We start from the raw sequence: 21,656 nt of genomic DNA, 5'->3' as shown, positions 1-21,656 counted from the left end.
TGCTTCCAAAGATAAACAGCATTCGAGCCGCATGTAGACGATGCTACGGAATGATCATGGGTAGCTCTTCATTTCCTGAAGCAGCTGTTGCAGTACATTATCACATTTGTAGTTTGTGTGCTTCTCATTGCACCATTAAAAAGATGTTGTGTTGTGCCGTGATATCAGATGAGGCGGAGTTTCTCTGGTCCCGTCCAGTTGGAAGTAAAGCCGGCTTCGTTCCTCAAACAAATCTCGTACACACAGAAGCATTACAAGACTTCTGTGTGTCCAAAAGAAGACGCTGAGGACGTTTAACGGCTGTAATGTATATGCCAAGTCTGGAGTGGCGCTGTAGCGCAGCCACAGGGTGTTAACGGAAAGCATAGAAGAAGAATCAGCAAAGAAGACGGACACTTTTTTTTCTAACTTTATTGCAATCTACAGAACAAACATGGCTTTGCATGTATCAAAACAACATGAAAAAGACGAACACAGGAGAAGTGACAATGGCGGGTGATTCAAGTACAACACCGCTTGTTTACGGTGGGAATAAAGAAGCAAAATATTTTGCAATAAGGTTGTCCAGACGGTCGCGTACAGGGCACGTTTTGAAATCTTTCCACTCTGGAGCCCGGTTTCAACGTGTGGCCAAACGGCCAAAATGGTAAGAAACTTGTGAGAATACATTAAAACTGTCTTTCGTGTGGACGGGGCCTCAGTATGCTTTGCTGTAGTCACAAGTATCAGGTTTATCATGCGTCATGGTATAATAGTTAACGTGGTGTAATTTTTAGCCGTGTATAGTTAAATTATCAGTCTGGCACCCTAAGTTTCAATGTTACTGCAATTGATGATGGCACTGTTCTCATGCTCTTTTATAGAGCCACATGTGTGTTTATGTTAAATATAAAGCATATATCACAGAGAAAGCCTCCTTTACTTGCTGCATGCAATTTCATGCTATTTACGAAATGGTTTCAGATATAATTGCATACCTAGCTAGATGTGAGCTGGGTGTTTGACATATGCCTTAGGGGCTCCACATAATCTGGATATAAAAATACAATAAAACACGATAATGGTTTTATGAAGTGTAATTACAATCAGCCAAAAGTCTCTCTCTCACACACACACACACACACACACACACACGCACACACACACACACACACACACACACACACACACACACACACACACACACACACACACACACACACACACACACGCAAATGCTGGAGTACAATTGTACATTGTGCGAACTCTGTCTTCCCTTCACCTTGTACAACAAAGGGCTTCTTAACAACACTTTTTTTCCATCCATCCATCCATCCATTTTCTTAGCCGCTTTTCCTCACAAGGGTCGCGGGGGGTGCTGGAGCCTATCCCAGCTGGCTTCAGGCAGTAGGCGGGGTACACCCTGAACTGGTTGCCAGCCAATCGCAGGGCACACAGAGACGAACAACCACTCTCACAATCACACCTAGGGACAATTTTGGAGTGTTCAATTAACCTGCCATGCATGTCTTTGGAATGTGGGAGGAAACCGGAGTACCCGGTGAAAACCCACGCAAGCACGGGGAGAACATGCAAACTCCACCCAGGAAGGCCGAAGCCCGGACTCGATCTCACGTCCTCTGCACTGGGAGGCGGACGTGCTAACCAGTCAGCCACCGTGCTGCCCTAACACTTTTTTTATTATTATTATTTTTTGTGTGAACCAAAATTCCACTAAGGCCTGGATTTTTTTAAATTTTTATAATTTGAAAAATCCTTGGGTATACCAGGCCTTAGTGTCGTCTGGGGAATCCAAATTTCGTTATAAGACGTTATAAATCGTTTTTATGTTGCTGATACAGCTGCTCAAAACTGCTTTATAAAACAACCAAAACAGTCCAGTTGCAATCGATTCAATGCCATGAGAATGAAATGTCCTGGATGAATGAGAATATTATTCACAAACGAGCTGTTGAAACTGCATTTCCTTGACTCTAAGTCACGCAAGACTACGCCCGGGAAACCGTGTTTGCCTGTGTGTGGGTGGGGGAAAAAAAGTCCCACAAGACTTGTCACAGTTATGTGACGTCAGATAGCGCTGAGTTTGGGAGGGAGTGAACTTGAATGAAGACGCGGACATGATTCACAACATGCCCCGGCAAGTTTATTGTCCAACGTATGGAGGAGATGTTTATTTTATATGAACAATGGGATACTGGACAAAAGTGTTGCCATGTACAAAGACTGTCAACCACCAGTGCGGCAGATGTACATACACGCTTGATTAGATGGCATGGAGCCGGAGTCGGTATCAGATGGGATCGCGCTAAATTGTATCGGTGTTGCCTACAGATGACGTCATGCTACAGGATTGGCTGGAAATAGTCAGTTTACAATTTGTTCAATAAAGTTATATGAAAAAATTGACAGTAAAACATTGGAAATAAATTATTAAAGATGTCATTGAAATAATATGTATGGGCTAAAATTGTAAAAACCTAAGAATATAAAATACTTTAAGATTGAAGAAATAATAAAATAGAAGGGCCTTCATGCTTGCCGGTGACGTCACTGCTGCAGCGCTAACGAAATGCTCGATTCACTTCCCTTTGTTTTTTTTTTTAGCTGTTCACAATCACATCACAAAATCAGTCTTAATGATAATAGGAACAATTAACAATCTAAACTGACAATATTTGTCACATCTCAGGCAATTAATTTGTGTATTTATCATTTATTTAATCTATTTTATTTAATCAATATATCTTGCGTTTATATTCTTAGGTTTATTTAGGTTTTTACAATTTCAGGTCGTACATTTTGTTGTTTAAATTACATCTTTAATATTTTCTTTCCAATGTTTGACGTCAACTGGAAAATTTCCGGCCAATCCTCTAGCGTAACGTGTTCGTTAGGCGACCCGATACGATCTGGCAGCCCGATCACATCTGGTACTGACACCGGTGGTCAAATGCACGGACAGAGAGAGGACTTCTTCCAACTTAGGCTCTGTCCACACAAAAGCCAGTTTTAATGTATCCTCACAAGTTTCTTACCGTTTAAGCCGTTCGGCCACATGATGGCGCGGATTTGGAGCTTGAAACCGATCACTTTTGTGTTTGTCTTTTTCATGTTGTTTTGATACATGCAAAGTCATGTTTGTTCTGTAGATTGCAATAGAATTTTTTTTTTTTTAAGTGTCCGTCTTGTTCGCTGATTTTTCTTCTACGCTTTCCATTAACTCCCTGTGGCTGCGCTACAGCGCCAATCCAGACTTGGCATATACATTACAGTTGTTAAAGGTCCTCAGCGTCTTTTTTAGACACACGCAAGTCTTGAAATGCTTCTGCGTGTACGAGATTTGTTTGAGGAACGAAGCTGGCTTTGCTTCCGTCTGGACGGGGCCTGAAACACCCACAACTCGACCAGAGGAAAGGTAATAACAACTTTAACAACCCAGTTTATTGTTAAACACTTAAGCCATACTGCGTTGTGGAGAATGAGGGCTTTCAGGACATGATAAAAACATTAGCGCCCCTGATATTATGTGCAACTAGATCCTTGTTGTGACAATCACGCAGTAGTGAGTTGTTTAAAAAAACAGGGTATTGATTGAACGAGTCACACTCGGGCAAAAACATAAACATGTGTTGAGTGGAACACAACAATAAAGTGCCAGCCCTCGTTACTGATAATGGAATATGATAGGTGACATAATCGTGATGATCAAGTTCAGCTAATTTTTTCACAAGAAGAACCATGATAAGCATTAAGTATACATCAACTTATTCACTGCGTGTATGGGCAATATACAGGAACTGTCACAAGAGTAAACACTAAACATACTAGAAAGTAACTGAGGTATAACTGTTTTAAGTTAATTAGTTTAAATTTAGTAAGATGGCACTTTGAAAAAGATATTCATTAGTAGTTACAACTTATGATTGTAGTATTTTATTAGGCAGATGCATGTTAAAACAGCATTTTAAAAGACTGATAGTTACTCATTCAGTCTGTAAAATGTCAGAACAATACATATGCAAAAATGTTGCTCACTGTTTTCCAAAATAAAAGCAAATGTGCAAATTACAAGATTTAGATCATTTTAAATTAAACAAGCCATTCAAACAACAAAATAATTGTAAATTAATTTGACATTTGACTAATTGTTGAGTGATCAAATAATCGTTGCACCGCTACACCGAATCGAATCGTAATCCTATTGAATCGAATCGAATGGAATCGTAATCCTACTGAATCGAACCGAACCGAATCGTACCGTTTTAAAATCAAACCATCCTTGTATCGGATCGCACCCCAAGTATCGAAATGCGTATCAAATCGTCTTGATTGGAGATATTTACACCCCAAGTTATTACAATATGTGCTGTTCTAAGGTTGATGTTTTGGGATTTTTTTGGGTGGCAAAATATAAATTTTCCGAACACTTTCATCACAGCCTTAAATAAACTGGCAATTTTGAAAAACAAATCAACAATTCTATTCTTGCATGACAGTTGCTTCGCAGGTCATTAGTAACTTCAGACATCACACATGCTAAGTGTGCAAGTGTGTTTCACCGCTGCTCTTAAAGGCTGGCAATCATGGTTAAGGTGTATTTAAGTGCAGATTTAAAGAGGCTGCTAACAAGTTTATGTTCACATGGGGAGAAGTAAGGGTTTAACTGAATGGTACCTGAGTGTCCTCCACTAGATTCTCTCTGGATTTTATCATTCCACACGAAGGCAGACACACACACATCCACATGCTTATTGAAATAAATGATAGAGCTCATTTCCATGTGAATGCTGAGTGGAAGTTGGTGCAGATAGAGGCAGCGTCATTGATACTAACTGCATTCTTGTGTGTGTGTGCATTTGGTTACATGTGTCAATTATAATCATTCCTTTTTGTTAACCAGTTGCCACTCATTGCAGCATCAGTAGCAGACAGTATCCAGGTGACGGTGTGTGTCTCCATTGTCCAGACAAGCTAGACTCGGGATTGTTGTGCGTGTTGGAGGTCAGCTGGTTGTTGTTGCGTCCTATTAACATGTGAATGCTACCCTCAGCTGTTTCCCTCAGGAAGCAGAACCACATTAATTTGTGTATTGCCTGTTGTCATTTGAAACACAAAGGGCCACTAAGAAAGACTCCCCTGGTGACTAGGTGATCAATGTTTAACATATATTTTATTTATTTCTAACAATAAATGATTCTGGGATCACATAATTACACTCTAGCACTTTTCTCTCATTTTTACTTCAGCTGTGGTTAAAAAAAAAAGAACCTACATTTCATGGTGTTGTATATATTTTGAACAGTATCCCTTTAATGGCAGTCATTGAAATACTGGAAAATTCCTAATTCAAATGTAGTTTTTCATTTAAAGGTTAAAATTATTTTTTTCACTTTGACACTTGTCAAGACAAGTTTATTTACATAGTCAGAAATCACAAAAGGGTCTCAAAGGGCATCCACTCTTACTCTTCAGTAGAATCTATGACATCTGATCTAAATGCCCCATTTGAGCAAGGACAAAAGAAAAAGGAAAAACCATGGGAATGGATCACAGATGGAGGGACTACCCGATCAGGTCGGCCAGCCTGCAATTGATGCCGATATGATGGTAACAGTGGACTACCGTTATTCACCAAGTATAGGTAGCCGGTTGATAGAGGCTAATTATTTATCCTCTTTTGCGTGTTCCAAAAACTTGAAGATAGACTTCTTGTGAGAAAAACTCCTTGCAAAGATGATTTATTACAAAGAATTCTCCGGTCACACAACACTGAACATCACGTAAAAGGTAGAATCCAGGGTGCGTGTGTGTGTCCCCTCTTTTGCGGAATACAGCTTTTAAAGAATCCAAATCAGTAAGAGAACACCTATTCTCCTCCCATCATGAATAAGTAAAACAGATTGGTTCTCACACAATATGTTACATAATATTATTTTTGTACACAGTCCGCAGCTGTGTTCATCTTTTTAGACAAAATATACTCTCAGGGTACTTTTCGTACTTTTTTCCCAAAACAATATCTCACAAACAAATTGAACTGGATTTAGAGTGGCCATGAGTGATGGTGCTCTCAGGGTATGTGTGTGGCAAAATCTGTTCTCACGAACAGAATGTGTGTGCGCAAAACACTGAGAAGGAATTTTTAGACAAAAACAAGGTTAAGGTCAAATTATACTGAGTTCAACACTATTTCACCTACTCTACACATCTATAAAACATTTCAACATGGTTAATATATGAAATAAAGAATTCCATCCATCCATCCATCCATTTTCTTGACCGCTTTTCCTCACAAGGGTCGCGGGGGTGCTGGAGCCTATCCCAGCTGGCTTCGGGCAGTAGGCAGGGTACACCCTGAACTGGTTGCCAGCCAATCGAAATAAAGAATTAAAAATGTTAATAATGTATAACACGGTCCTGCCGCCAATAGTAAAAATCTGCGTATAATGGACACAGAATGTAATTGGACTTTGTGCCCCTCACATCTAGGATGATCTAATTCTTCTGGTTTAGCTGACAGCCACGTCCCTCTAACAGGGACAGCCTCCCAAGGAGCGGGTCCATACTAGAGGGTCCACTCACGCACACTCCAGTCCTATCCCATTCCCACAGAAAAAAAATCCCATCCCAGTCCCAGACCAAATAACCTGAGTTTTGCTCGGGTAGTTTGTTATTTCTAACCTTTTTTTTTTTTTTTTTAATAGCATTTTATTCTGACCACTTTTTTTTGATATACAAAAACTCCCACATAATAAATCCGATTTACACAGTTGCTTCAAAAATTCACACCATCTTGGGAATTTATAGTTTGTTGACATAATTTACAGTTTTCACTCCATTTAACGTTTGTCCCCATTAATTTTCAATGGGACAGACATTCAACTATTTCTAAGTACCATGCCCACTGCAATACATACAATTTATCATCATTCCTAGCTGTTTGATACTGCTGAGGTGGCACAGTTGGTAAAGTGCGTTGTCCAGTAACAAAGAGGTTGTGGGTTTAAATCCCACCTCCAACTGTACATCGCAAATATGTCCATGGCCATTATGCTAAGTAAAATACTTATATTCTAAGTGAAATACTTGTCTACCAACTGACTATCATATGGGGAAATGCGCTATAATTTCACTTAAATTATTAAACAAATGTTCCCCCATTCAGATTCAATAAGAGCTGTGAGTATTATTAAACACTTTTCAACATATATACGCAGTGAGCCGCAACTTTCAACAAGTCAGGAAGGTCAGGCTTTAGTGTGCTTGCCTGCCACGGAGAAAGTGGTTCAAAGCCTGGTTGAACCAGACTTTAGTCCCAGTGCAATTTTGAATAATCATTGTTAAATTGTTTAATATCATTAGATTTTATGTCATTTCTCATTTTTTTCTGTATAATTCCATTCTCTATTATAACGTTCAAATTCAACGCATTTATTATATTGCATTATTCAATACAATTACATACATTACATCATAGATTTTTCTTAGGCAGCAATGGTCCAGTGGATAATGCAAAGAATAATGTTAACTGGCATACCTGGGTTCAAATCTGGCTTGGACCACATTTTAGTACAACTTCAAGTTCAGAAATAGTCATTGTCAAATTGTTTAACACCCTTTACAGGTAGACCTCAACTTACGAACACAATGGGTTCCGATGGGTTGTTTGTAAGTCAAATTTGTTTGTAAATCGAAACACATTAAATATTATTTAAAAATTTAATTGTATCATGCCCTGCGATTGGCTGGCAACCAGTTCAGGGTGTACCCCGCCTACTGCCCAAAGCCAGCTGGTAGGCTCCAGTGCCCCCCGCGACCCTTGTGAGGAAAAGCGGTTAAGAAAATGGATGGATGGATAAATTGTATCATTTTTTTAAAAATAAAATAAAAATATGTAAAAAAAATAAAATTAAAAATTGAACAAATAAAACTATATACCTTATATAGTGTATAAAAAAAACATACATTAAATTACATCATCCATCCATCCATCATCCATTATCTAAACCACTTTTCCTTATAGTACATTACATTTTTACACAGTACAATGCAATCAAAACAAAATAAATATATGCTTACTGTACATAGATGGTGGAGGAGTTACTGAGTTGAGTTCATGTGAGGCTAAAGAAGTGGAAGGCCTTAACGTATGGACTATATGCCACGGAGGAGGCGGGACATCCGACTTTTGGGTTTTCACCCATCAACTTTGTTTCCGGGACGTGTGGGCCGCTACTACTACTTGCGCTTCTGCCTTTGTGCCCCTCGGTTGCGGGTTCCCGTCGACGGATGCAAGGCTGCGAGTGTGTAGTGTCTGTCTCAGTGTTCAATTTCAGATACCCGAGACGCCCTCCCGCCAACGAGCGGGAGCGCGCGGTTGGGGGCAGGAGTAGGGGTGCGAGTGTTGTTACGCGGCCAGCAGTGGCCGGAAACTGCGCTGATGTGTAAAACCTGTAAGTCGGAAGACCGTGGCATCTACCCCATTGGGTGTAACGGTCTCAGGAAGCTATGTTTTCTGATTGTCCCTAAAGTACACATGATTGTGATTGGCACGTATGATGAGTCAAGATGGCGACCGCCAAGTCAGATTCAAGTGATTTCAAAGCTGAAGAGATATTGTGCGTTTTGCCTCTACGCCGATAAAGAAGACGACTGAGGGCTGCTTTTCATGAATATCCTCCAGGACAGCCTCTAAAATATACTCACATGTGGCTCCAATATCGAGTGCATGAAGAGTACGTGCGCCGTGGCCACTGGCCGTGGCTCCAAGCTGTGCTGTTCATCGTCGGACAGAGAGGTAGTTGAAGTGCGCAAATGGCACGGTTGTGGCAGAGAGGGGTACTACAGTACAATACTGTACCATAATGTATGATGTGGCGCGCACTTAAATATTAACTTGCTTGCATAATACAGCTTTTATAGACTTCAGTCAGCATTTGTTTATATCTGCGAATGTTCGTAACTCGGATGTTCGTAACTAAAATGACTACCTGTATATTTAATGTATTTAATTTAATTTTCAATGACACGTTCACTGGCATTCAGTGAGATTTCCTTCAATACCATTACACAATATTTCACTGGTTTCGACAAGTCACATGTGGCTCGGTTGGTAGTGCGGCAGAGCATTGACCAATACACAAGAGGCGGTCGCTTGAATCCTGCCTTCGAATGGTTGCAGTTCAAGTTTTCTTCTTTTTTTCATTTATCATTCAACTACAATTAATAATTTGATATTTTTCACATAATTCATCTTTCAATTTACTTTATAAACATTCCACAAACATCCCACATGCATTCAAATATTAGCATTCAGCTTTCAGCACATGCAATTTCTCCAGAATTTGCACATTGTCTAGTTTCTACAGTGGTTTAAACAAAGATGAAAGATTCTGTTTTCATGTGTCTTAGGATAATTCCTATACATGTGTGTCAGTGAGAGCTGTGTCGTGTCATTGTTGGCGTTGTGAAGCTGCAGCAGTCCTGTGTTTAAAGGAAATCATTATCCCTTAATTAGAGCATTATAGCAGTGATAAAGTTACACCTCCAGATAATGATGTATTGATGGGAAACACAACTTTGTAACATTACTCTTAAATCAAGTCGCGATCGTGCACCCTTGCCCCGTTCTTTTTAACCCATTTACTCTTTTGTCTGGCTTCACTACTTTTTCATTCTTCCTGCATTGTCCTGTTTTTTTAATTTTAATTTTATTTTATTGCATTTACTATTTATAGGCTTAGAAGTGTGGACTCTTGTAAATGTGTTGGTTAGTTGTGTGTTTGCTGACAGGTTGAATATTTGTTTTGTTTTGTTTTTGGATCGTTGACAATGTCACTACTACACAAGGCATCTACGCATCTCTACAAAAAAGAAATGCCTTCTGTCGGCTGTTCTCAGTCATATGATGCTCTTCAATGACAGGACAGCAGTGCGTCCAGTCATTAACCCGTTCTGGATCAAGTCAGCCTGTTTGCAGAGATTGCGCCATTAATCGCCATTTTTCCGTCAAGGGTGGGGTGAGGATGCACACCTTTCGTGCTTTTGCATTCTCGGCCAATGCTTTATGACACAAAATCTCACAGTAATACATGGAATGAGAGGGACCCTTTTTACTCACCTGATCGCCGGATGCGTACCTCTTTCAACTGGTGCTCAGTCCGTGAATGTTTTTGGCTTCGCGTCATTGTACACTCGTCGAAAGGTGGGTGTCATCATTGATGAGAAGTGACTTTTAACGCAAGTGCCCAACTTGCTCAGTCAGCTACTTTATACTTGTTAGTTTAAACTGCTTCTAAATTTGTATCTTACGTGACTCATCTCAGTCTCCAGTATTTGTCTATGTTCAGTTGCATTGTAAATTCATACAACAAAAATGTTTAAAACCAAAAAGTTCTTAAAGATTAAATGCAAACAAATTGCATCATATTGGCTGTAACATGATACATCCCATGAAGAACACTTTTTTTGTGTGTAATTTTTTTTGTAATCCCAAATCCACGTAACTCAATATGCTTGACATACTGTTATTAAAAGTACATTTAAAAGCAAAGTTACAAACAAAGTTAAAGAGATTTAAAATCAAAGTAATTACATTTAAAAAAATCTTACCAAAATTACTTTAAGAGTGTATAGGTTTTTGTAATTTGGGATTTAAAAGTATTTGCCATTCACACGCCATCCATCCATCCATCCATTTTCCGAGCCTACTGGCTTATTTTGAATCTTTATTCATTCATGTTATTCAGTCTCATAATAAATGACACCAGCAAATCGGGGGTTCGTGTTATACACAAGTACGGTACAGAAATACTGTAGTGTCAAATGCTATCCTGCTCATGTACGCTTTCATTCCTGCTCCGTTGCATTTTTAAATAATCACATGGACATCATCATCTAATGAGGATAGGTATGTGACATCAAATGGAACAGATGCATTTAAGGTGTTAAGTTGACAGGACAAATTTAGCTGCTGTGAAAATATAACAATGTTATGTTATCAGAGTTTTTTTTTTTTTTTTTACTATTGAAAAGGTAGTTGATGTTGAGAACAGTGAAGTTATGACCATAATTTCAATTACGTACTTCAAAAACTGTCAGTAATAAGAGCACTGACCCAACTGAAGTTGTTTTAATTAGATGTCAAGATCTGTTTTTCTTAATAGCTCATGTGAAGCATAATCTTGATGTAAATAAGAAACAAATTATATACAGAATGAGATGTCAGCTATTTTTTAATACATAGTAAGCAAAGGGTCAACGTGGGTTTAGGTTTTATTCTGTTACTTATGTTTGTTTGGTTGTGTTTATTTCTGCAGTTCCGCCTCAATTCCTCAACTATCCAACCAACACGTATGCCTATGAATCCACTGACATTGAGCTGGAGTGCGCCGTGACAGGAAACCCACCACCGACCATACGCTGGATGAAGAACGGAGAGGAGGTTATCCCCAGCGACTATTTCCAAATAGTGGTGAGCCCAAAGGAGCACAGAACAAAAAAAACAACAACACATGTACCATTCAATTAAATTAGATTAAAAATATAAGCACACAGGACAAATCAAAATAAAGTATCAAGGTACTTTACATATGAAGCTTAGCAATGGGGCCTTTATTGTAGCAAAACTATTTACAAATGCGTATTTTAATCCACAAATATGAAAAAAGTATTTTGTATCCGTAACTGAAGTCACAAATGTGTAACGAGAATCTACAAATGTGTGACTGAAGTCACAAATGTGTGTAATGAATCTGCAAAGGCGTACACTGATTTGGAGAGAGAGAGAGAGAGTGTGGGGTGGGGGTGATTGAGAGAGAGAGAGATGATTAATGGAATGCACGGTGGAATGGACCAAGAGTAGATCTACTTTCAATAAAACTGTTACTACTACTTTAATGAAATTCTAAACAATTTTCTGCAGTAGTAGTCACATTAACAACATTTAAATGTAAAACTAACTATATACTGAGAATAAGACTGTCGCTTAATGAATTAACATCTCTTCTTTTGAGTCTACTTACACTGTATCTGGTTAGCACTCATATATAATTCCATATCATAGTTCTCACACCATCACCTGGTACAGTATTTGTTGACAAGCTCCATTTATCCGATTCTGGTCCATGACATGTTGTCTGTCTGTTGTAATTTAGGATGGCAGTAATCTGCAAATTCTTGGTTTGGTCAAGTCAGATGAAGGATTTTATCAATGCATTGCGGAGAATATCGCCGGTAGCTCGCAGGCCATGGCTCAACTGTTGCTCCGAGAACCAGGTAGGAACAATGAACATACAAAGATTATAGCTGTGTTTTCACTAGCCTCATCAGTCATCTCCATTTCCACTTTGAAATTATTTGCTCATCAAATTGTTCAAATCTCCTTTGTGCCCACCGTACTTCAATCAGATTATACATTTTAAGTAAAATCTTTATCACAGACACAATTACTAAATGATTAATACACTGTATGGTTAAACCATTATCTTATAAGTATTCATAAATAAACTACTACTACCAATACATATTAACAGGTAAATAGCATACACTCTATTTCCACCTGCTGTAAAAACGATTTTTCTACCACTGTGTTGAATACGGTAATTTGACTTTGTTTAAGAAAAGCACACTAAGGTAATACTCCAACAACTAGAATATATATCATTCTGGTGAGGACAAAATTTGTGCAACAGCTTTTGTTTTGAGACCGTTCAATTGTGGCTGCTCCATGCAAATTGACTTGGTGTGACTCAGACCCTTGATATGTGGACTAGTGTGCATTTTCTCTATTAAGACCTTTAGCTGCAAACAATACCTGCATTTTAGAGGGTTTATAACATGTCTCAGTAACAACTATGGCCAATAAGTAAAATAGATTTCCTATTTCCGCCTCTCTCCTAATTATAACTAAATTGGAATTAAGGGATGAAGATCTGTAGAGGCAACTGGTTTGTGCTCTGTGTTGTGCTACCATTTTGCTACATCCATCCAGTTTCTTGCTAATTATGCAAGATAACAACGAAAAAGTTGTATACAAAAAAATATATATGTTCAAAAACTCTATAGCCGCTACAAAGCCAATATTTAAAGTGATGATTATTTTTGAATCAAACTAACTACTACAGAGTAACTGACTAATTGTATTTAAATATTCCATATGTGCTAAGACATAAGTTAAAACAATTTATTGTGTTTTATATAACAACATAATACTTTTCTATCTTCAGTTTACTCAAAACATATTATGTTCCCTTATTCACATATTGATGACACAGCATCAGGACCAACTTGGGGTTCAGTATCTAATGGACTGTACATCACAACAAGACGGGATTAAAACAGGACCCTTCAATTGCAAGAAATCAAGGCTCCCTACCTACTACTTTATTAATATTTGCTATTGAATGGAAAATTTAATATCAGTAAAGGCACACTGGGAACTTCATTACACATCCCTAACAAATTAGGTGCAAATAAATTATAGATAATTTTTATTGTCAGATAAGGAAATAAATACATTGAAGACCATCTAAATATGATGCCAAGGGGTTGTCAGCAAAAGAAGGATTTAAATATGGTTCAGTGTTTGTACATATGTTATTTTTCAAGCCATGTCAGGGCATCTTTGCTGTGTCATGGCATTCCTGTCCTTGCTTCTGAATTTGTACTGTATTTGCTACTATAATGTCTGCACTGAAAACAACAACTCAACAGTCACAAACAATGCTGCTTTAGTTTTCATTCTTTCATTATTTTTTAGGTTTCATTGGGATTCAGTTATTCTCTTAAAATAAATGTATACAGTATATGTACTTTAACAGTACATACGGAGTATCTATGATCTTATATCGTGAACGTGAGGTATATTTCATCTTACGCAATACACATTTATTACATGTATTATTGTCTTTGAGCTTTCTTTCTTTCTCTCTCTCTCTCTCTCTCTCTCTCTCTCTCTTTCTTTTTTCCTTTATTTCAGTTAACTCTTCAGTGTATTGCTTTTCCCCTGAGCCAGCGGCACAGATGGCAACTTATAAGCACACACACACACACACACACACACACACACACACACACACACACACACACACACACACACAAGGAAACATTAGGAGGGTCAGATGGTTGTTATCGCTTGGTTCTTATCGCCATGGTGAACGAGCATCTCAGCAGGCCGCACAGTGCCCAATCAGTGTTCCCATGAGAAATCACAGTGTTTCTGTGTGTTTGTGTGAATGTCAGCATACCACCTTGTTACCCTTGACAACTGCAGGCCACTTGATCCTTTGAGAGACTCTTGAGACAGACAGGCAGACAGACAGACAGACCTGAGAGTCCATGCGAACACGCACAGTTATGACTTCACCTCTTTAGATGTTTTATTGCCTGCATATTCTTTAAATGTACCGTAGCTACAAAATAATGAAATATCTTAAATTGTTGTGTTGGGTCAGCTATAGTGTTTACAATTTAAAATGTAGTGAGTGAGGTGAAGTTATGCTATATTAAATGAAGCTTCAGTGCACTGAAGACACCAGAGACACCGCTCAAGAGAGGCAGGGGAGGCAGACCCTCAAAGAATCCAAATTCCTCATGAAGAATGTAAAATATAGAAGAAAAAAAATGAAATAATTATGGTTTTTTTAGAATAACTTTTTTTTAATTTTTTGTTTTCTGGTTAATGTTTTTTTATGATTGTTATTATTTACTAATTGAGTCAATTTCCATGATTTCATATTCTAAATAGTCTATTTTGAAGCGGCTTGTATTGCCAAGTGTTTTCTCTTCATGTCTCCAATATGCTTTCTAACACTTTCATCATGCATTCTAATTTTCCATAGTCAGGCTAATGTTTTTAATATTTATGTACCAACATTTTTGGTTTGAGGTGAGGCAGACAGTACAGTGCCTCAACGAAGGGGGCATTCAAGAAAACACAGCTTTACAGTGGTGCTGATCTTCTTTTATGTGGATGTAACAGAGTAAAAAACTGGACAGATCTTGGTTAAATGATGGCAGCAGGGTCACAACAGTGCTGTCGGAGGCACATAGCGATATATGCAGGCTGCCAGAAGAAAACACACAAAGCTCTGAAAACAATGCAGTGTGGTGGGACAAGTTTCTTGAATGGTAATGAAAAATTAAGTCTTCATGGAGTAATTGGAATTTTGATGTTTCTGGGGGTTGGTGAAAGTTTCTGGTTGGTAACCCAGTGAGTAGGTGATATTTGGTCGGTGCTGGACCTCACTCCTCTTTCTTTTCTTTGAACCTTCCTTGGGTCTTCTGACAACTTCACAATTACCGGGATTCTGAAGTATTCGGTTTAGATTAATGAGCACACACTCACACTCACTCACATATGCACACACACACACCCGCACATACTCACGCACATCCAAAAAAAAGAAAAAAGAAAAGAGAGAGACCAATGATGATGACATGTCGAATCAGTAAGATTACGAAATGAACAACACTGAGCTCTCAGAAAAAAAAGGAAAAAATAAGACTTCATATTGTGCTAATATTTTTTTTTATTAACTGTGTAATGCATGCCTAACAACTTCCACTAATTGTTATAAGACCAGACCATAATTTATATCACCTTCAAAGTGCCATTTTACAAACAAAAATGCACTGTTTCCATTTTGAATTGATTCGCAAATGTTGACGTTATGCAGATGAATTTATCTAGATACCAAAGATGATATCTATCAACATTCCACTGTGAGATGACATTTATGCATCTCCATGTCATTTTTATTGTGCGATATTTATTCCCAAGGTACAGTTTTTTACCTGTTTGCACTGTTGTTAATGCTGACTCGGCTATGTGAGGTGCGTTCAGTGACACCTTGTAAAATTAATGTCAATGTATTCATTGTATTTTTCTTCTTGGACTATAATATGGAATACTAAAAAGAAACATAAATTGTTCTGTAGTAATAGCAGTAGATGTGAATGTATCAGAAAACCTTTGTTAACAGTGTAACAAAACTGATGGAAATGCAATGCTTCAAATATTATGCGTGTGAAAAGAATGCTGATATACTATATTTATATGTGACCTACTCCGGTTAAAGATTTCGTAGGAATTAGTTTTGAGGTACGTCCAAAAGTAGAATGGGTGGTAAAAATGTAGAATTTTTTGATTTCTACCAACATTCATTCCTAAAGGTCTCTATTTCATTTCCCAGCGGCCCAAAAGTTAAAATTGTTGGCGATTTGTATGAAAATATATTAGTAGCACTGTGCAAGCCCTAGTAAGATAATGTGTTTTTAGCCGACTCAAAGTGAGCATGTTTTGGGGAAATTACAAACTTGGGGCCAAATCCACTAACAATGCGCTGCGTCCGCGAACAATTGCTCCACATCTGCACCCACAACTTGCTCCCAGTTACGCCCAATTCCAATTCATCCGCATGGACTGCAATTCACACCGCGTGCGTTGCGTGAGCTGTCCGTGTCCGGAAATCTGCACCAGCCAGACCACAAGATCACGGGGGTTCATGCTGGTTGTTCAAGGAATCGTAATGATCTACTCCATTGGGCATACAGTACACATCCGTCACGTAAAAATGATTGCAAAATGTCACAATGCCCCACCGCGATCCCCGATCAGCCCACGTTACGTCATGTGTTGCAAACCAACGTAGAAAAATTCCCCGGCTTCGCCGTTCCCCTCTCTCACCCTACGCACCGTGCGTGATCAGCAGGGGTGTCACTAGGCTTCATGAAAAGGGGGGAGGGGGGGGGTGCTTAGCCCCAAGGACAGGGCTGGGCAAACTCGGTCCTCGAGGGTTGGAGTCCTGCAGGTTTGGGATGTTTCCCTTCTGAAAGTAATATTAAAGTGTGAATATTTTTTTATTTCAGATTTAAAACTGCTTCTCACCATGCCTATGATTGAGATCTTTCAACGTATTTAACCTCAAATTATTTTTCTTACACACTAAGTTTTATTTAGTAATTTTAGTAATCTCTAAAATGTAAACCTTAATTTCCATACTTTATAGGTGTCTTTAGTTCTTTTGAGTTTTTTTTTTTTTGCTGTAAAATATTGCACTTTAAATTATGTAAAGAGTTTCCTTGTGTATGACGTACTATAGCTGCCTGCCTTCAATTTTTATTATTATTATTTTTTTTTATTAAATATCTCCACTTTCTGTTCATTACTCTCAGGTTAAATTAAATGATGCACCTTGACTGACATGTTTCATATTCATAATAGAAAATCCATATTGAGTTTTATATAATTTTTAGACTCTCACTGTCTACCTTCATGTCTCCAGTAGGTATCGCTCCACACTTGCTCTCGCTACTCAACGTGCTGTTTCCCCAATTCAACATTGGTGGAGGATTAGTATTGTAAATTATATTATTATCATCATCCACTGACGACAACAATAAGTGAATGATCTTTTTACTGTAGTGTGAAAGCATAAAGTTCTCTCTAAAAACCAGCGTCTATCAGCCAGGAACTTCACATGCATTGTAGAGTAATTATTAGACAATATAGCATGGGACTTTCTGCTGTTAGCTTGGGGCTTGGCCACAGCTAACTAATTGTTACTACCAGCAGACAGTGATTAAAACTTCCTTCCTTATATCCATCACGACTCCTTTCCTTGGCCGTGATAGACAATGGACGCGAATAGCGGCAGGCTAGGAGCACGCAAACAAGCAGGAAAACATGGAATGGATTATCAGTAATAAGGAAGTTCAAGTGGAATGGATTAGAATTGGATAACAAAAACATGACAAGGGCTCTCACTATCTACAGTACTAGTGAAGTTAAGAAAATCTATTGATTTCTGATCATTTGTAATTAATTACAGTCCATCTGTCACGTTATTTTCCTCAATGCCGCTTGTAGTTGGCATATTTGGAACACTTGACTGACAGAGGCGCGTTCAACTGCAAGCCTGGACCTTAAAAAGGTATATTATTATTTTTAGCATTAGTATAGTTTAAAGCTCATTATTAGCCGTCGCACGACTATCGGTGGGGGGCTGTCTCACATGGACGTACAATTGTGGGTGAAAGTGCCCACTTCACAGTGGCCCAAATTACATCAGCAGCAACTGAAGATCTTCCTGCAGATCCTAATAAGTGTACTTCGCACACTGGTCACCTGCATACACTCCAGCATGTCAGTTTATGCTTCCGTCATGTAGAGTGTGTGCCTCTCCTGCGATGAATTTAAAGGAATTGAGAGGAGCCTTTTCCAGTGACATGGAAACATGTGGGCATTGCTCATTCTCACAATGGCACAAATACCCATTTCTACCTGTGTGTGTCTACGAAAATATCAAGAAGAAACATAAAGAAAGACAACTCTACCCATGCACACCTTTTGACCTTGCTTTGCGTTACACTTGCGCTGATCATGAAACTAGGGTCCTGAGAATTTTGGAAGTTGAGTCTGAGACAAGACTGGTCCAAGACCTCCAGAGTGTGGTCTCAAGGCCAGTCACTAGATACCAGCCCATTACTGCTAAAATGTACTACTACACTGGCTTCAGTGGTGAGTGGTGACCTTTTAGCGTGGGCTTGCTGGATCAACGCATACTGTATGTGAGCGCCTGCAAGAGTACGAGCGGAAACATTTATTATCAATTTTAATATGAAATATCATTTAATACTATTTATACCACTGTGTAGGTATAGCATTAAAGCGGAAATATTCAGGAATGACGCAAGTTGATGCACACACACTGTAATGTAACCAGCTTCGTGGTGAGTGATTTACACAGTCAAAGTATTCGGAACTGGCTCGTGTCCACGAGGTGGGGCGGCACAACACTATGAGAGGAAAAAAGGACATTGCAGCGGAGGTAGACACAAGCGATTTCAACCAACAATCAACAGTTTGCTAACCTGTGGACAGCCAGAGAGCCATTTGTTTCTCGTTGTTTTGTGATGATTATTTCAGGAGTAGGATGACCAATTGTGTTCTTCGGGAAAACCACACTCATTTTGACTCTGCGATGAACTGAACCACAGATTGTTTACCGCAGAACAAGTCAAGTAAGCCAATTATACGCATGCGCATTGTCAGATAAGCTGCTTTACAGCCAGCTTTTTTGCCATTCAAAAGGCGCACGTACAGAAACAACCTCTCGGAAATAACACAACTTGATTTCTCATTGTGCATGCACAAAACTAGCTGTCAGTTCGCCACGGGGAAAACAATAGGACAAATTACACAAGAATTTAAGATCAAAACAGTAGAACTAAGGTATTGTATAATAGAGGACACATGATTTTATTGAAGCGATTGGGCATGCACTGCATTAATAGCTTATTATGACCGATCGCCACTGACTGGCTACCTGCCACAGTAAATGTATGCTGGGTTCATTACATCCTCAAAATTGGCCAACGATGGGAATTTGAGTGTAAATGATGTCAGCCCTGGGAGACTGAATTATATAGTAACTCATAGCCTATGTTCTAATAGCAAGTACCATTTTTGAATCATCACTTACTGATGAGTTTAGTGGGTGTTGCAGATGGGCCAGAAATAGAAGCAAGAGAGGGAGAGACCATTATTTCAAGTGCAAGTTAATGTATTCATATAGGAGCCACACTTTCTTTTACAATCTTCTCATTCCACACTTGACCCTTCTGCAGTAGAGTCTCATTTAAATTCTGGTCTGGATCAAATTTGAAATCTGGACCAGGCTTAAATGAATTAATCCTGCACGAGATATGGAGAGGGGTGTGAGCCATCACTAAATTGATGTGGCATATGACTAAATGGGATAGGAGAACACCTTCTTTCCATACATCATTATAGGGAATGGTGAGGTTAATGGTTTTTAGATTCACCCATCAGCCAACGTGTTTGACATGTGCATGCCGTGATCGGGAGAATATACAATTTTAGTATCCTGGTGACCTCACACTGGATACTTAAGTAATGTTCCTCTCACTCATCTAATAATAAGGGGTGGGACAATACAGGTAACTAACGATACCCCACGATAACATCACAATATTTATGATATTCAATATATTGTCAGAAATTTGATCAATAATATATCATGATATTCAGTATTTGATTGACAGTGGAAACGTGTTGACTGTTCTTCTTCAATTTTATCTAGACAACAGTTATTTGCCACTGCTTCTGCCTACTTTACCGCCATTTAGGGGATTAGCAGTGGAGTTGTCTATTGACTATAGAGATCCGGACTTTGATGTCACGGATCCCACAATGCACGTTAACGCCGCCACTTTGGCAGGAAAGAAAACACGTCCGCTACTTTGAGTAAACGCAAACGCCACAGTTTTACAACGATAAACAGCTTTTGCGTACCAGGTGCCACAATGACAAGGGGCAAAAGATGGATCGAGCATTCTCCAGTCTACCAAAAGCGGAACCAATGTGTAGCCAATGGATCATACCAGGCATAAAGTGTGAACAACAAGAAAGAGGAATTGGTATCCTCCTCATTGTGGTAGATATCACTTGTGTAGCAATCACTTTATATCAGGTGAGTCAATCACAGAATTAGTTAGTCGAGTAAATGTAGTGTGATTGTATAGTTATTAAATGAATGCGAAAGACGTGATTGGGCACGGTACATGGTGGCTGAATCAGCAGATGCTAACCGACATGAAGCTATTCTCCCACAAGTCCCACAATACGCAACATGTGGGGGAAATAATTTGTTTCATTTGTTTATGCTGCTACTGTTTAATAGATATCACACAGTTGAATTTAATAATAATAACTGACCAACACCATAAAGATGACTTTTTACGGCATAAATAACGGCGGCGCCGGCTGGATTAACAGATGCTAAGTTGCTAACGTAGCTAAATAACACTGCAAGACTTGTGTGACACTGCTAATTTTGATGTAATTTTGACCACACATAAAGGGGAAATAAGGGGGTTGCATAGACGAACGATTCGATGAACGAATCTTTTGAATGGTTCTTATTAATGAACTGATTCTAAAGATTCAGTTCACTTAAAAGAACTGTCATGCCCATCACTATATCATGTCCTTTTCATCAATGCAAGTGTGAATTCTCTTGAACAGAAAGTTGACGGATAAACACTAGTTTTATCCCTACTCGCCATTGTAGTCCATTTACTGTGAATCGATGCAGCTCCTCCTATTCCTTTTAAATGTGGCGCAGAATAGGTGCACCGATAGTCTGTGACATGGCGGAAGAAGAAACTGATTTGTTCCCCCATATCTGTGCCATTGCCAGTGGGATGGTTTTGAAGTATAGAGATGATAATAATAATAATCATAACAATGTATTGAGGTGGCCACAACCTCTACATCTGCCTCACAGTGTAGAGGTCGTGGGTTTGAATCCAAGCTCCGGCCTTCCCTTGTGAAGTTTGCATTTTCTCTGTGTGAGTTTTGAGTGTGTACTCCGGTTTCTTCCCACATTCCAAACACATGCATGGCAGATTAAATTAGCATTGTCGATAGGTGTGACTGTGAGTGTGAATGGTTGTTCTTGGCTGGTTGGCTGGAAACCAGTTCAGGATATACCCTGCTTACCTAAAGACAGTTGGGATAGGTTCTAAGACGCCCAAGACCGCAGTGAAGATAAACGGTTCAGAACATGGATGGATATAATAATTCACAGGGCTTAATGCATGCTAATCAAATATTTATGAATGATTTACAC

General features: G+C 38.9%; 1 protein-coding gene across 3 annotated transcripts in view; it reads left to right on the top strand.

Moving 5' to 3' along the window:
• The window catches only part of dcc (DCC netrin 1 receptor), a 360,471-nt gene that overhangs the window by 150,539 nt on the left and 188,276 nt on the right, over window positions 1-21,656 (top strand). For all 3 annotated transcript variants that reach the window (XR_013296680.1, XM_077586110.1, XM_077586111.1), the window contains exons 6-7: window positions 11,319-11,473; window positions 12,156-12,276. Coding sequence is in view for 2 of the 3 variants with exons in the window: in XM_077586110.1 (XP_077442236.1) it covers window positions 11,319-11,473; window positions 12,156-12,276 (276 nt within the window). In the remaining variant the exon portion in view is untranslated. The remainder of the gene's footprint in view (window positions 1-11,318; window positions 11,474-12,155; window positions 12,277-21,656) is intronic.

The sequence above is a fragment of the Vanacampus margaritifer genome, chromosome 14 (genome assembly GCF_051991255.1).
Source record: "Vanacampus margaritifer isolate UIUO_Vmar chromosome 14, RoL_Vmar_1.0, whole genome shotgun sequence".
In the NCBI taxonomy this organism is placed as follows: domain Eukaryota; kingdom Metazoa; phylum Chordata; class Actinopteri; order Syngnathiformes; family Syngnathidae; genus Vanacampus; species Vanacampus margaritifer.
The sequence above is the reverse complement of the archived record's forward strand: the minus strand, read 5'-3'. Positions and strand labels throughout refer to the sequence as shown.